The 14,422-nt window shown below is 43.6% G+C and overlaps 1 protein-coding gene across 2 annotated transcripts in view; it reads left to right on the top strand.

Annotated features, from left to right (window-relative positions):
- The first annotated feature begins 4,359 nt into the window (after positions 1 to 4,359).
- UPB1 (beta-ureidopropionase 1) overlaps positions 4,360 to 14,422 on the top strand; it is a 42,612-nt gene continuing 32,549 nt past the window's right edge. The window contains exons 1-3 of one of the 2 annotated variants that reach the window (XM_073674174.1): positions 4,360 to 4,495; positions 5,404 to 5,575; positions 13,693 to 13,780. In XM_073674174.1, coding sequence (XP_073530275.1) covers positions 4,440 to 4,495; positions 5,404 to 5,575; positions 13,693 to 13,780 — 316 coding nt within the window. In that variant the 5' untranslated portion in view covers positions 4,360 to 4,439. Of the gene's footprint in view, positions 4,496 to 4,564; positions 4,723 to 5,403; positions 5,576 to 13,692; positions 13,781 to 14,422 lie in introns of those variants that run through there. The other variant, XM_073674183.1, reaches the window with a different exon arrangement.

Consider the following 14,422-nt stretch of genomic DNA (forward strand, 5'->3'; position numbering starts at 1 on the left):
TCCCGCAAAAAACAAGCCCTTACATGACTGTCAGTCGAAATATGGAAAAATTATAGCACTCAAAATATGACGATGCAAAAACTAGTCTGCAAAAAAAGGGGTTTTTAGTGTGTGACAGCTGACAAACATAAAAACCCGATATAAATCTGGTATCGCTGTAATCGCACTGACCCGAAGAATAAAGTCGTCTAATCAATTATATCGCATGAGGAACGGCGTAAAAAATAAACGCTAGGATTTGGGATGTGCTAGAGTTAGGGATGTGCTAGGGTTAGGGTTGTGCTAGGGTTAGGGTAAGGGCTCATACCCATATGTGAGAAAAAAAACGGTCCGATTTCTGGACCAAAGAAACAGACGAGTGTCATGCGATTTTCATGAGAGGACAATGCGATTTTTCACACCTAGCATCCGTATGACAACCGTATGCAATGCTTTTTTTTCTCTTTTATTCTACAATCATTTACAGGACCATTTACAGTATTCTATGCTACAGAATGGTAATGTATCCGTAAAAATCGTATGCCATACGGATGGTCCGTATGCCGTCCGTTTTTTCTCTCACACCCACTAAATTGCATTGGTGAGTCTCGTCCGATATACACGGCAATACCCAGCATGCAGCGATTTTTTTTCTCATCCAGATTCCAGCTGAGAAAAAAATCGTAGATGAGCAGGGACTCATAAATTAACATTGGTCAGAGTGCAATCCAATTTTTATCAGATTGCACTCGTCCGTTTTTCACGCAGAGGAGTATGAGCCCTTAGGGTTGTGCTAGAGTTGTATTAGGATTAGGGTTGTATTAGGATTAGGGTTGTATTAGGATTGTGTTGGGGGTTGTGATTTTTTCAAAAGTAAAGAAAGAAAAATGACGACAATATGGCGACTAGTGTTGAGCGCAAGTGCTCGCTACTTGAGTTTGCATCGGGTGCTCGGGTATGCACCGAGTATCGCGGGTGCTTGAGTTATAAAGCCAAAAAAACACGTGGGGATTGCCTGCCATGCACGAGCGATCCCCGCATGTTTTATTTGGGTGTCTAATAACCGTGAAACATGCGGGGCGTGGACTCGAGCATGTCACTCGAGCACCCGCGATACTTGTTGCATAGCCGAGTACCCGATGCAAGCTCAAGTAACGAGCACTTGCGCTCAAGACTAGTGACAACTTATTCAATATGATGACCTAATGCTATCAAATTCTGTGTCGTACCTCTGGGTTCAAAATGTTCACTATACCCCTTGATAACATCCTTGAGGGGTCTAGTTTCCAAACTGGGGTCACTTGTGGGAGTTTCCACTTTTTAGGCACATCAGGGGCTCTCCAAACGCGACATGGCGTCCGCTCTTGATTCCAGCCAATTTTGCGTTCAAAAAGTCACACAGTGCTCCTTCCCTTCTGAACCCTGCCGTGCGCCCAAACAGTGGTTTTCCTCCACATATGGGGTGTCTGCTTACTCAAGAGAAATTGCACAACAAATTGCATGGTGCAATTTCTCCTGTTACCCTTATGAAAATGAAATATTGGGGGCTGAAAAACATTTTTGTGGGAAAAATGTGAAAATTGTATTTTTACGACTTAATGTTATAAACTTCTTTGAAGCACCTGGGGGTTCAGGGTGCTCACCGCACATCTAGATAAGTTCCCTGAGGGGTCTAGTTTACAAAATGGTGTCACTTGTGTGTGGGGGGGTCGGGGTTCCACTATTTAGACACATCAGGGGCTCCCCAAACGCGACATAGCTTCCGCTAATTATTCAAGCAAGTTTTACATTAAAAAAAGTCAAATGGCGCTCCTTTCCTTCCAAGCCCTGCCGTGCACCCAAACAGTGGTTTTCCCCCACATATGGGGTTTCAGCGTGCTCAGGAGAAATTGCAGAAGAAATTTGGGGTTTTATTATTTCTGGTTACCGTTGCGAAAATAAAAAAATTTTGGTTCCAAAATTGTGCTGATGTAGAGTAGACATGTGGGAAATGTTATTTATTAACTATTTTGTGTGACATATCTCTCTGATTTAAGGGCATGAAAATTCTAATTTTGAAAATTGCGAAATTTTCAAAATTTTCTGATTTTTTCACAAAAAAATGCCAGTCATATTGAAGAAATTTTACCACTATCATGAAGTACAATATGTCACAAAAAACAGTCTCAGAATCCGTAGAAGCGTTCCAGAGTTATTACCACATAAAGTGACAGTGGTCAGAATTGTAAAAATTGGCCTGGTCATTAACGTGCAAACCACCCTTGGGGGTAAAGGGGTTAAAAGTGGAAGATATCAAAACTTTTAAATTATTTTTCATATTTTATACCAATACAAAAGTTAATGTTATTTAATTAAAACAATATTTTATATTTCTTCAATTGCTGAAAATTTAATGACACATTCCCTATAAAGACAGAAAAAATGACAATTTTGGTCTTTTTGCAAAATTCATGAATCGCTTGTGCCATTTTGATGAAGTTGTTGCAAAAAAAGTCAGTGAAAACCACAAGTCTGGCGCCGTTCCAGCGGTGTTGGCACTCGCGGTCCCGGGGCTCTCGTGCGGTTGTTATAACATGTGGCGCCCGGCGCCCAATCACTGCTGGCGTCACCGTCCCTGGAACAGCGCCAGCATGGGAGGGGAGGATAGGTTTTTTATTTTATCAGGGCCAAACATTTAGATCAAGAAGGGGCTGTCCTAGTAGTGAACAACCCCTTTAAAAAAATGCAAATAATGAATTAGGCCCTTTGTGTGAACATAGAAAAGCAAACGCAAAATGCAACTCAGGCGTGCCCACTGTGCGTTTTTCAAGAGTTTTTCCCGTGGAATTTCCGCAGCGAAAACGCTTAAAAAACGCTTGGTAATACGTGCCCCATGGTCCCCAATGATAATCTGCATGTGCTGTGCACATGGTGCAGAAATATCCGCTGCGGATTATCATTGTGGAAAAATACGCAGCATGTCCATTAATTTTGCAGACACGCAGCGTAATCGCCGCCATTGACTTGCATTGAATCGCTTAATATCTGTGTCAGCACATTTGCACATGCGGATATTAAGCGTTTCAATGTGCGGATGGTACCCGGGTCTGGAGAAGAAGAGACTCTCCTCCAGACCCGGGTACCATAGTATCTGTAAAAAAGATAATAAGATAAAAATAAAGATTATACTCACCTTCTGATGTCCCCCGGCCTTCTCAGCGATGTGTCTGGTCTCTTGTACGGCTTGCGGTGGTGTGAGGACCTGCGGTGACGTCATTTAGTCATGTGACAGGACACGCGACCGCTGACGTCGGCGGTCGCGTGACCTGTCACATGACTCAATGACGTCATCGCAGGTCCTTCACACCACTGCAACCGATGCAACAGACCAGATGGAGCGGAGAAAATACCGGGGGCCATCGGAAGGTAAGTATAATCTTTATTTTTCACCATTCTTATTCTTTTTTTTTAACTATTAACTTGGTCACCCTATATAAATCCATGCCGGTTGCATGGATTTATATAGGGTGACCAAGTTGTCAAGCACTTTTCCAAGTGATGCTAAAATCGCTTGGAAAAGCGCTTGATAACCCGCATGCAGGAATGCATGCAAAAAAGCTTGACAAACGCTTCTACCTGGCAGGAAAAACGCATGTAAAATCGGCATGCGTTTTTCCTTCCAGGGAGAAGCGGAAAAAATATGAGGCATTTCTGCATCGTGGGCACATAGCCTTAGGGTCCGTGCCCACGATGCGTCTTTCAAGCGTTTATGCTGCGTAAACGCTTGGTAATCCGCCCCCTATGGTCCCCAATGGAATTCCGCACTTTCAATGCCCATGCTGCGGATTTTTCCGCAGCATGTCCATTAATTTTGTGTTTACGCATGCGGAATTGCCATCTCCAATGCATTAGAAAACACATGGCAATTCTGCATGTGCAAAACGCGCGAAAAACGCGTGTCAAATTCCGCACGCGTTTTTCTGGGCAAGGAGATGCAGAAATGAAGCAGAAGTTTTCTGCTTCATTTCGGCATCGTGGGCACATAGCCGTGAGAGCAAAACTTTAGACCCTGATGCGTTTTCTCTGGCAAAACCATGTTAGAAAATGGAAGCGGTCGTTTTCCCCAGCAGCTTTCACTCTATCCTTATGTACAGGGTGGGCGGCTTCCGATGCCCCCTGAGAATGAGCAGGTCACTTTTTTTAACCACTTAAGGATTTCTTAACCCCGAAGCATTTAAAAGTGACATAGGACGGAGCATGCGCACATTAATGCCGTCACACTGCTGTGCCGCTTTTCAGGCGGATTCCGCCGCTGTGTGCACATATAACCTGTTTTTTTCAGCGTTTTCTATAATGTTCTCAAAAGTGAGTGAGAAAGCAACTTCTTTATTGATAATTTGGAAAAAAAAGTCAAACTTCATAGCACAGCTCGATGGTTCCTACCGGTGCCGGGCGGCAGGCTCCATTACTATTTGACCGGTATGGCAGCTCAGCGATCACCAGACAGGCTATGGGAACGCGTTCACCTTCCTGCCCGGTACGTCCCCACACTCCCGGGCAATGACCCCGGGATCTCGGGGTGGGCACAGGAGAGGCCGCCCCTGTAGCGCCGCCCCGGCCCCTACTTCTCCGGCCTCGGGCAGGGTCGCGGCAGACAGTCACCATGTCCGGAGAGCTGGTGTGTGTGGAGCAAGTGCTGGAGAAGCACATTCCTGCCGAGGAGCTGCGGGAAGTATGGAGGCTGCTGTACGGGAGGGAGCTGAGGTCAGAGAAGGGCTGCATTAACTAGCAAACTGTCTAACTATGTAGCCGTCTGTCTGTCTCATAGTCATCTGTCGAAAATCTATCAATCATCTCTCCATTATCTATCTATCTATCAGTCATCTCTCTATTATCTATCTATCAGTCATCTCTCTATTATCTATCTATATCTATCAATCATCTCTCTATTATCTATCTATTATCTATCTATCAATCATCTCTATTATCTATCTATTATCTATCTATCAATCATCTCTCTATTATCTATCTATCATCTATCTATCAATCATCTCTCTATTATCTATCATCTATCTATTATATATATTATCTATCTGTTATCTATCATCTGTCTATCATCTCTCTATTATCTATATCTATCTATCATCTATCTTTATATTTTCTATATTATCTATTATCTATGTTATCTATCTCTCTATCATCCATCTACTATCTATCTGCAGTATTTATTTATCATCTATCATCTGTCTATCATCTCTCTATCTAACATTGACCCATTGATCACATATTGATCTATCTGACCATCTACCTCCCATTAATTCTTCTATATATCACATATTGACCTATCTGTATCGGTGATGTGCAGGATCCTCTGAGACTTGAGGGTAGTACTCATATAAAGGATCAGTGATGTGAGTCCTCGGTAGCTGATCTGTTATTTTGCAGATGTTTGGAGCTCCCCGGCCGCGCTCTGGAGTCTGCATCACAACAAGGATTTGAGTTAAAGGGATATGTGTTTGATGCTGCAGGTGAACAACTCCGAAGGCCTCGAGTAACCCGAGTGGGATTAATTCAGAATAAAATCCAGTTGCCAACTTCAAGTCCAGTGGCAGAGCAGGTATGGTAGTCCTGTACAAGTATGTGATATTACTAGCATGTGTTACATTCACCATTTATTGGACCAGCAAGCAAACAAGTTTGGCTATTTCTGTAAGTTGACAATCATGATCCACCTTTCTGGACATTAAAGGGAACTACTGGGGGGATTTCAGCCCCCAAACTTTTTATATGTACATGTAAGTTTTTCAAAGACAAGTCCAGCGATACCTTTACATGGCCAGTCCATTCCTCTGTTACTGAGAAATCAGCGTTTTACTTTATATGCAAATGAGGCTGAAGATCTGAAGCCTCTGTCACTCCAGCTCTATTTTCTGCTCAGCACCACCTCCTCGTGCATAACAGACAGATTGTTTGCCTGAAGTCACACAGCATAGAACTGTCAGCCAAGCAGGAGCAGGCGGCGCTTACCGGGGAATAGAGCTGGAGTGACAGAGGCTTCAGAACTACAGCCTTATTTGCATATCAGTTCAAATGCTGATTTTTCACTAATGGAGGAACGGACTGGCCATGTAAAGGTATTGCTGGACTTGTCTTTCAAAGAGCTACATGTGCATATAATGAGTTTAAAGGGATGAAATCCTGCTGATAGATCCTTTTAAGTCAGAGCGGGATTTGGCCACACCTTTTCATTTTACAAATTGCCCCTCTATGCTCCAAAAATAATTAAAACGAACCATAGCTACCTCCTGATTTCCCGCCGCACCATGTACCGTTGCTCCCCTTCTGGCGTGATGGGAGTATGACATCTGCTTACAGTAAGTGGCCGCAGTAGTAACGTGTAAGTCCCCGTTACTGCTGCCACTGAATGAATGGAAACCCCTTTAGCCCCCACACCTTTCTAGGTTCTGCCTCCACAGCTGACAAGTTGCACTCTGCAGCCTCTATTACAGCCCTCATCATTTGCTGCAGATTTGTAAAAGAAATGGTGAAACCACAGAAAGATCCTGATTTTGTAACAATTCTCTGATTCTGATCCAATGAAACCTTCACAAAGATGGTATTCTTCCTCATTTCTAGTAATGTCATGTGCTTCTTGTGCTTTCCCCCTGACTTCACTCTGCTGCCAATCCTGGGTTGATTTACAGGTCAGTCTGATAAAATATTGCACATGTTTGTTTGCTTTAAATTTACAGAACATTTTATGTATCTTAAGGCTGTGTGCCCACGTAGCGTTTTTCAAGCGTTTATGCTGCGGAATTTCCGCAGCGGAAACGCTTGTGAAACGCTAGGTAATCCGCACCCCATGGTCCCCAAGGGGATTCCGCATGTTCTATGCACATGCTGCGGATTTTTCCGCAGCGTTTATGCTGCGTACAAAAATCCGCAGCATGTCATTTAATTTTGCGGAAGCGCAGCGGAACTCCCGCCATTGACTTGCATTGAGACGCACAGAAACCGCGACTGTACATTTTTACAAGCGGCTTCTATGCGTCTCTATGTGCGGATGGTACCCAGTTCTGGAGGAGAGGAGACTCTCATCCAGACCTGGGTACCATTGTACCTGTAAAAAAAGAATAAAATAACAAATAAAGTTTATATTCACCTGTCCGGCGTCTTCTCTCTGAATGCCAGCAGCGCTGAAGGACCTGCGGTGACGTCACAGTCATGTGACCGCAGGCCCTTCACCGCTCTGTCTCGCGATATGCCGGCAGCCGGGAACCAGCCAGGAAGCAGCGCTGCAGCCACGCCGGGGCCTCGGGGGTGAGTATAGCTTTATTTGTTTTAATTTTTACGGTTCACACTGTATAAATCCATGCTGTTTACATGGATTTATACAGTGTGACCTAGTTGTCAAGCACTTTCCAAGTGATGCTATCGCCTGGAAAGTGCTTGTCAATCTGCATGCGGAAACGCATGTGAACCCGCATGTGGATCCGCATGTATTCTGCAGGAAAAACGCAATGCCAATCTGCATGCGTTTTTTCTGCCAGGGAGATGCAGAAATGCTGCAGAAATTTTCTGCTTCATTTCTGCATCGTGGGCACATAGCCTAAGGCTATGTGCCCACGTTGCATTTATGAAGCAGAAAATTTCTGCTGCATAAATGCAAGTCCTCTCCCGGAAAAACGCATGCGGAATTCCGCACGCGTTTATCGCGCATTTTTCGCGCGTTTATCACGCGTTTTCCACATGCGGAATTGCCTTGCGTTTTTTATGCATTGGACAAAGGCAATTCCGCTTGCGGAAACGCAAAATTAAATGACATGCTGCGGATTTTTGAACGCGGCATAAACGCTGCGGAAAAATCCGCAGCATGTGCATAGAACTTGCGGAATCCCATTGGGGAACATGGGGTGCGGATATACATGCGTTTTTCAAGCGTTTACGCTGCGGAAAATCCGCAGCATATACGCTTGAAAAATGCTACGTGGGCACACAGCCTAAGGCTAAGTTCCCACCATGAGTTTTCGATGCTGCGTGTTTTCTCTGCACAAAAAAAAGCTGCGTTCTAGGCCATGTTCACACGTTCAGTATTTGGTCAGAATTTTACCTCAGTATTTGTAAACCAAAACCAGGAGTGGGTGATAAATGCAGAAGTGGTGACGTGTTTCTATTATACTTTTCCTCTGATTGTTCCACTCCTGGTTTTGGCTTATAAATACTGATGTGAAATACTGACCAAATACTGAACGCCTTAGTGAAATCTCATGTCCTCTGTACTTTTTTTTGCTCAGCGTTAACTGACCTGCGGTGCGTGAAATCCGCAACATGTCAATTTCTCTTGCGAGTCCATTGAGTTTTATTTGTGGATTTTCTCCGTAGAATTGCATGTGGATGTGGAAATGTGGAAGATCTGCAGGTGAAAACCGCACACTAAAAACGCCTGTGATCCACACACGACTGTATCAATAAAGTTTTGTCAAAGCCAAATTCCAGGAAGTATCAAAAACAAAGCAGCTTTATTTCAAACATGACAAATCCAAAAAGAGACAAAAAAAATGCAGCATCAAAAACGTAAAAACAAAAGCCGCATTCAAAAATGCAATAAAACCAAAACACAAGTATCCTAACTTACCTAGTAGGTACAAAAAATCTGCAACATAAAAAAATCACCAAAGACTCTTAGTGGGAACATAGCCTACTAGTATGTGCAACCGAATAGAATTTGCTGTGGATTTTTCTGCTGCAAAAAACAGAGTGTTGGCAGGAAAAATACACTCGTTTTTTTTATGCGTTTTTTCCAATTCACTTGAATGGGTGAAAAACGTTGCAAAAACACTGAAAGAACTGAGCTGTGTGAGATTTTAGAAATCTCATTCTCTGCTGGTGCTGTACAATGCTGATTTTTTCCATGGCAAAAATTTGTGGAAAACGCAGCAGATAGCCTAAGGCTCGTTCACACATTGTCTATGTGCCCACATAGCAGATTTGATGCAGAGCGTTTTTGCCTCTCTCTGGCAGAAAAAAACGCATGCAGATTTACATGTGTTTTTTCTGCCAGAGAGAAGCGTTTTTTCAGCGTTTTCACATGCGTTTTTTCAAGCACTTTTCCAAGCGATTTTGAGCATCACTTGGAAAAGTGCTTGAAAAGTTGGTCACACAATATAAATCCATGCAACCGGCATGGATTTATATTGTGTGACCAACTTAGATGCTTTAAATGCTGCATCTATAGTAAAAAAAAAAAAAAAAACAAAAAAAAAAAAAAAAACTGTATATTCACCTCTCCGGCAGCCCCTGGTCTCCTCCCAGCAGCGCCCTCTCTCCTCGGCGTCCCGAGTTTTTTTTAACTTTTTAATTCTTTTTTTCACCGCGTGGTAGCCGGGATGAAAAGGAGTCGCAGTCTCCTCTTCATCCTGGGTACCACATGCACCGCGATTACGCTTCAAATTCGCGGCCATTGAATTTAATTGAAACGCAGCAAATCCACATATACCTGCGGGTTTTCTGCGTTTCAATGTTCCTCAATGGCCGCAAATTTGCAGCGTAATCACGGTAGAAATGGTCATGCTGCGTCTTGCAACGCACTGCGAATTTGGCGCGCAAATTAGCGCATCATGTGCACAGCACATCTGAATTCACATTGCTTTGCATGGCAGACGGTTTTACAAGTGTTTTCGCGGCCGGAAAAACGCCGCAAAAACACTACAAAAATGCTGCGTGGGCACATGGCCTAAGGATGCTGTACAGTCTTTGGATTTGTACTGTTTTTGGCACAGTAACTTCCTGAACTAAACATTGTTACCCTCCCATTCACACAGGGCATGCTGCAGTTTTTTGTACAGATGGTGGTGGTTATGCCATCCTGGCTTTGCAGCAGGTTTCCCAATTGACTTTGCAGTGTTGTGCAGGAGCCTCTGTCCTGCAGGATATTAATAGAGCAGCGGGTGACACCATAGATCTCGTTACACTCATAACCACCAATGCCTATATTTGTTTTGGTCAAGGTCCTGCTGAGTGCCACAGCTGAAACACTTCTGAAGCTCCCATAGACTTCCTTCTTTCCAGAAGAAAACACTTTGGAATGAAAATTAAAGGGGCTGTCCACTACTAGGACAACCTCTAATTAAATACTTAAATGCCATGTAACCACTGCAGCCAATCACCTCTCTGTAATAGGTGGCTACCTAGGACGTCCAAAGGAAGGGTGAGAACTGCAGCCTATTAGCGGCCACTGATAGGCGCAGCATAACAATGTCTTTCAAACCCTGAGAGAGCAGGAGCTATGCTGGTACAGAATTTTTATTTTAACCTGGGGATTATAGTATTTAAGAAGGGTTTGTCTGAATTGAGGATCACCCCTTTAAGTAGCTTTTTAGATACAGTACAGACCAAAAGTTTGGACACACCTTCTCATTTAAAGATTTTTCTGTATTTTCATGACTATAAAAATTGTACATTCAAACTGAAGGCATCAAAACTATGAATTAACACATGTGGAATTATATACTTAACAAAAAAGTGTGAAACAACTGAAAATATGTCTTATATTCTAGGTTCTTCAAAGTAGCCACCTTTTGCTTTGATGACTGCTTTGCACACTCTTGGCATTCTCTTTATGAGCTTCAAGAGGTAGTCACTGGAAATGGTCTTCCAACAATCTTGAAGGAGTTCCTAGAGATGCTTAGCACTTGTTGGCCCTTTTTCCTTCACTCTGCGGTCCAGCTGACCCCAAACCATCTCGATTGGGTTCAGGTCTGGTGACTGTGGAGGCCAGGTCATCTGGCGTAGCACCCCATCACTCTCACTCTTGGTCAAATAGCCCTTACACAGCCTGGAGGTGTGTTTGGGGTCATTGTCCTGTTGAAAAATAAATGATGGTCCAACTAAACGCAAACCGGATGGAATAGCATGCCGCTGCAAGATGCTGTGGTAGCCATGCTGGTTCAGTATTACTTCAATTTTGAATAAATCCCCAACAGTGTCACCAGCAAAGCACCCCCACACCATCACACCTCCTCCTCCATGCTTCACGGTGGGAACCAGGCATGTAGAGTCCATCCGTTCACCTTTTCTGCGTCGCACAAAGACACAGTGGTTGGAACCGAAGATCTCAAATTTGGAATCATCAGACAAAAGCACAGATTTCCACTGGTCTAATGTCCATTCCTTGTGTTCTTTAGCCCAAACAAGTCTCTTCTGCTTGTTGCCTGTCCTTAGCAGTGGTTTCCTAGCAGCTATTTTACCATGAAGGCCTGCTGCACAAAGTCTCCTCTTAACAGTTGTTGTAGAGATGTGTCTGCTGCTAGAACTCTGTGTGGCATTGACCTGGTCTCTAATCTGAGCTACTGTTAACCTGCGATTTCTGAGGCTGGTGACTCGGATAAACTTATCCTCAGAAGCAGAGGTGACTCTTGTCCTTCCTTTCCTGGGGCGGTCCTCATGTGAGTCAGTTTCTTTGTAGCGCTGGATTGTTTTTGCAACTGCACTTGGGGATACTTTCAAAGTTTGCCCAATTTTTCGGACTGACTTTCGTAATGATGGGCAGGCACTCGTTTTTCTTTACTTAGCTGCTTTTTTCTTGCCATAATACAAATTCTAACAGTCTATTCAGTAGGACTATCAGCTGTGTATCCACCAGACTTCTGCACAACACAACTGATGGTCCCAACCCCATTTAAAAGGCAAGAAATCCCACTTATTAAACCTGACAGGGCATACCTGTCAAGTGAAAACCATTTCCGGTGACTACCTTTTGAAGCTCATCAAGAGAATGCCAAGAGTGTGCAAAGCAGTCATCAAAGCAAAAGGAGGCTACTTTGAAGAACCTAGAATATAAGACATATTTTCAGTTGTTTCACACTTTTTTGTTAAGTATATAATTCCACATGTGTTAATTCATAGTTTTGATGCCTTCAGTGTGAATGTACAATTTTCAAAGTCATGGAAATACAGAAAAATCTTTAAATGAGAAGGTGTGTCCAAACTTTTGGTCTGTACTGTACATTACATTATTTATCCTGTACTAATCCTAATACATAATGTGCTATAGCCAATTCTCATACGTAGTTGCTTTCACAATTCTGCAGGTTTCTGAGCTCACATCTTCCAGCATGTCCTGCTTGTTCTGCTCAGGTCTTGCACTAGTGCAGTTGTCTGATTTAGTTACAAGTAAGGGTGTATTCACACACAGCTGATTTGTTACAGAAAGTTTGGATGGAAAATCTGATACTTATGAATATACCCTAATAGCTGATTTGTCAGGCGTGGGTCTGTTGACAAGTTGTTGGCATCATCCAGCAATAACCACAAGAATTATAAAAGCAGCGCTGGGCTATAAAACTGGTTATAAAGATAAGCTGAATTTAACTTCTATGTAGACATAAATGATGGACGTGTGCCTCAATATGATGCATCAGTGAAAGAAGAGAAGGTAGACCACTAGTGACTGAATCAGGCAAGAATGCAACCGGTTTCCCTTTTGCCATAGACTTCACATATTAGGCAACTTCCTATAGACGTTAGACTAAATTACTGTATCTTGTAAATGGTGTAAGGGCTCACTCACATTAGCGTATAACTCGGACGAGTGCTGTTAGATGTTTTATTGGATAACCCTCTGCCCAATGTTACACTATGGGGCAGTGCAGATCTGCCAAATCGGCATGAGAAAAAAATCGCAGCATGCAGCGAGTGGCTTAGTAGATCGGAGCATGCGCACCCATTCAAGTCCATGGGTGTGTGTGAAGCATCGGACTGCATTCAGATTTCATCCGAGTGCAGTCTGATTTCCGTGGACAAAACAATGGCGACGATGGAGAAATTAAATTCCCCTTCTTCTCCACACCCTTGATATGATTCTCTCATGCGAGAGAATCGGATCACACGAAGATGACACTCGGATCAAACTCTGACAGAGTGTGATCCGAGTGACAGTGAAGCAAAGGTAAAACTGGAGAGACAAAAGCACAAAATAGGGTCTCAACAGGTAACAAAGTGGTGAAAATTATTACAGGTACTAAACAGAAGAGCAGCTGACCGGCACCAGCTCTGCCTTCAGCCTTTTCCAGCACAGTCCTGAGTCCTTGGCTAATCCACTGCGGGTGGTGCTGCATCAACTGAAATAGATAATAATGAGGCACACATCAGAGAATAGAAAAGATCGCACTCACCACGGGATGCCTTGTGAATGATCCTTTATTTCAGATCTGGCGTGTAAACATAGGCGCAGGTACATTGGTGCGGGGGTGAGAAGGGAGGACGACGGCCGTTTTGCGCGTATGGGGTACGCTCACCTGATAGGGTTGTGAAAGTCACAACTCCTATAGAAGCATGCAAGGGCTGCTGCAGGACCACAAATGGAATACTATACAATGAATGAAGAATGCAGTGGTTCAGAACCGCTCTGCCCAAGGTTCAAAAGTACAATCGCACACAGAGGATATCACAAATCATTGTTGTATGATCTTGATGAAGAGGTTTGAAAACCTTGAAACGCGTTGACATAATAAACCGCATTCATGCTTCACCTCTGTGTGTGATTGTACTTTTGAACCTCGGGCAGCGCGGACTCTGAACCACTGCATTCCTCATTCATTGTACCGAGTCACAGTAGCATAATCGGCCCAATTCTCTCAGAAGAGAATCATTGCTTGTGTGAGCCACCCCTCATACTGTTGCCATTACTTGACTGCTACATATAAGTGTACTGGTGTCTTATACTTGTTTCTACAGGTAAATGCCCTGCACAGGCGCATTGCGGAGATTGTGGAAGTGGCGGCTATATGCGATGTGAATATTGTGTGTTTTCAGGAGGCATGGAGTAAGTATCGAACATTGGCAGCTTGCATAATAAAACCAGTGGAATGATATATCCTGTGTACCTGTGTCCTGCTATTCATGAGGGATGTGAACCAGTGAACTAATTCAGAATGTATTAATTAACCACCGTAAAGCTTAGTTTTTGCATTCTGAGAAAAAAGCAGTGAAAGATAACTTCTAGTGAGCGATCTGTGCTCTGCCGTTTACAGGTATTTGTATGTCAAGTGAATGTGTAACGTGACACTATTATGTAACAAGGTAAACTTACTGTGAGCTGTGCAAGGGGTCAAGGACAGGCATAACTTAGATGTGTGCATGAAACAGATTGGAAGCTACTGGATATAAAGTGAACCTGTCAGCACGATTTTGTAATGTAAGGTAAAAACATGACTGTAATGGCACTGGAATACTGACTACATGGATACCTTTGGTGAAGAAATCCACTTTGTGGTTCTTCTTTAATCACCATCTGAAGTTTTCTGCTAATCAGATTTGGGTGCACAGGGGCCGGACTGTACACTGTCGGTCTAAGAATGACAGCTCACCACTGAGATTTCAGACAGAGGAGGCAGCTCATTCACAGACAGGAGGCAGGTGGAAGGGCCGGGAATCACAGACCGGAGGCAGGCGGAGGGGCCGGGGA

Source organism: Phyllobates terribilis, unplaced genomic scaffold (genome assembly GCF_046119375.1).
Source record: "Phyllobates terribilis strain yellow unplaced genomic scaffold, ASM4611937v1 Scaffold_1__5_contigs__length_1240528914, whole genome shotgun sequence".
NCBI classification, from domain to species: Eukaryota; Metazoa; Chordata; class Amphibia; order Anura; family Dendrobatidae; genus Phyllobates; species Phyllobates terribilis.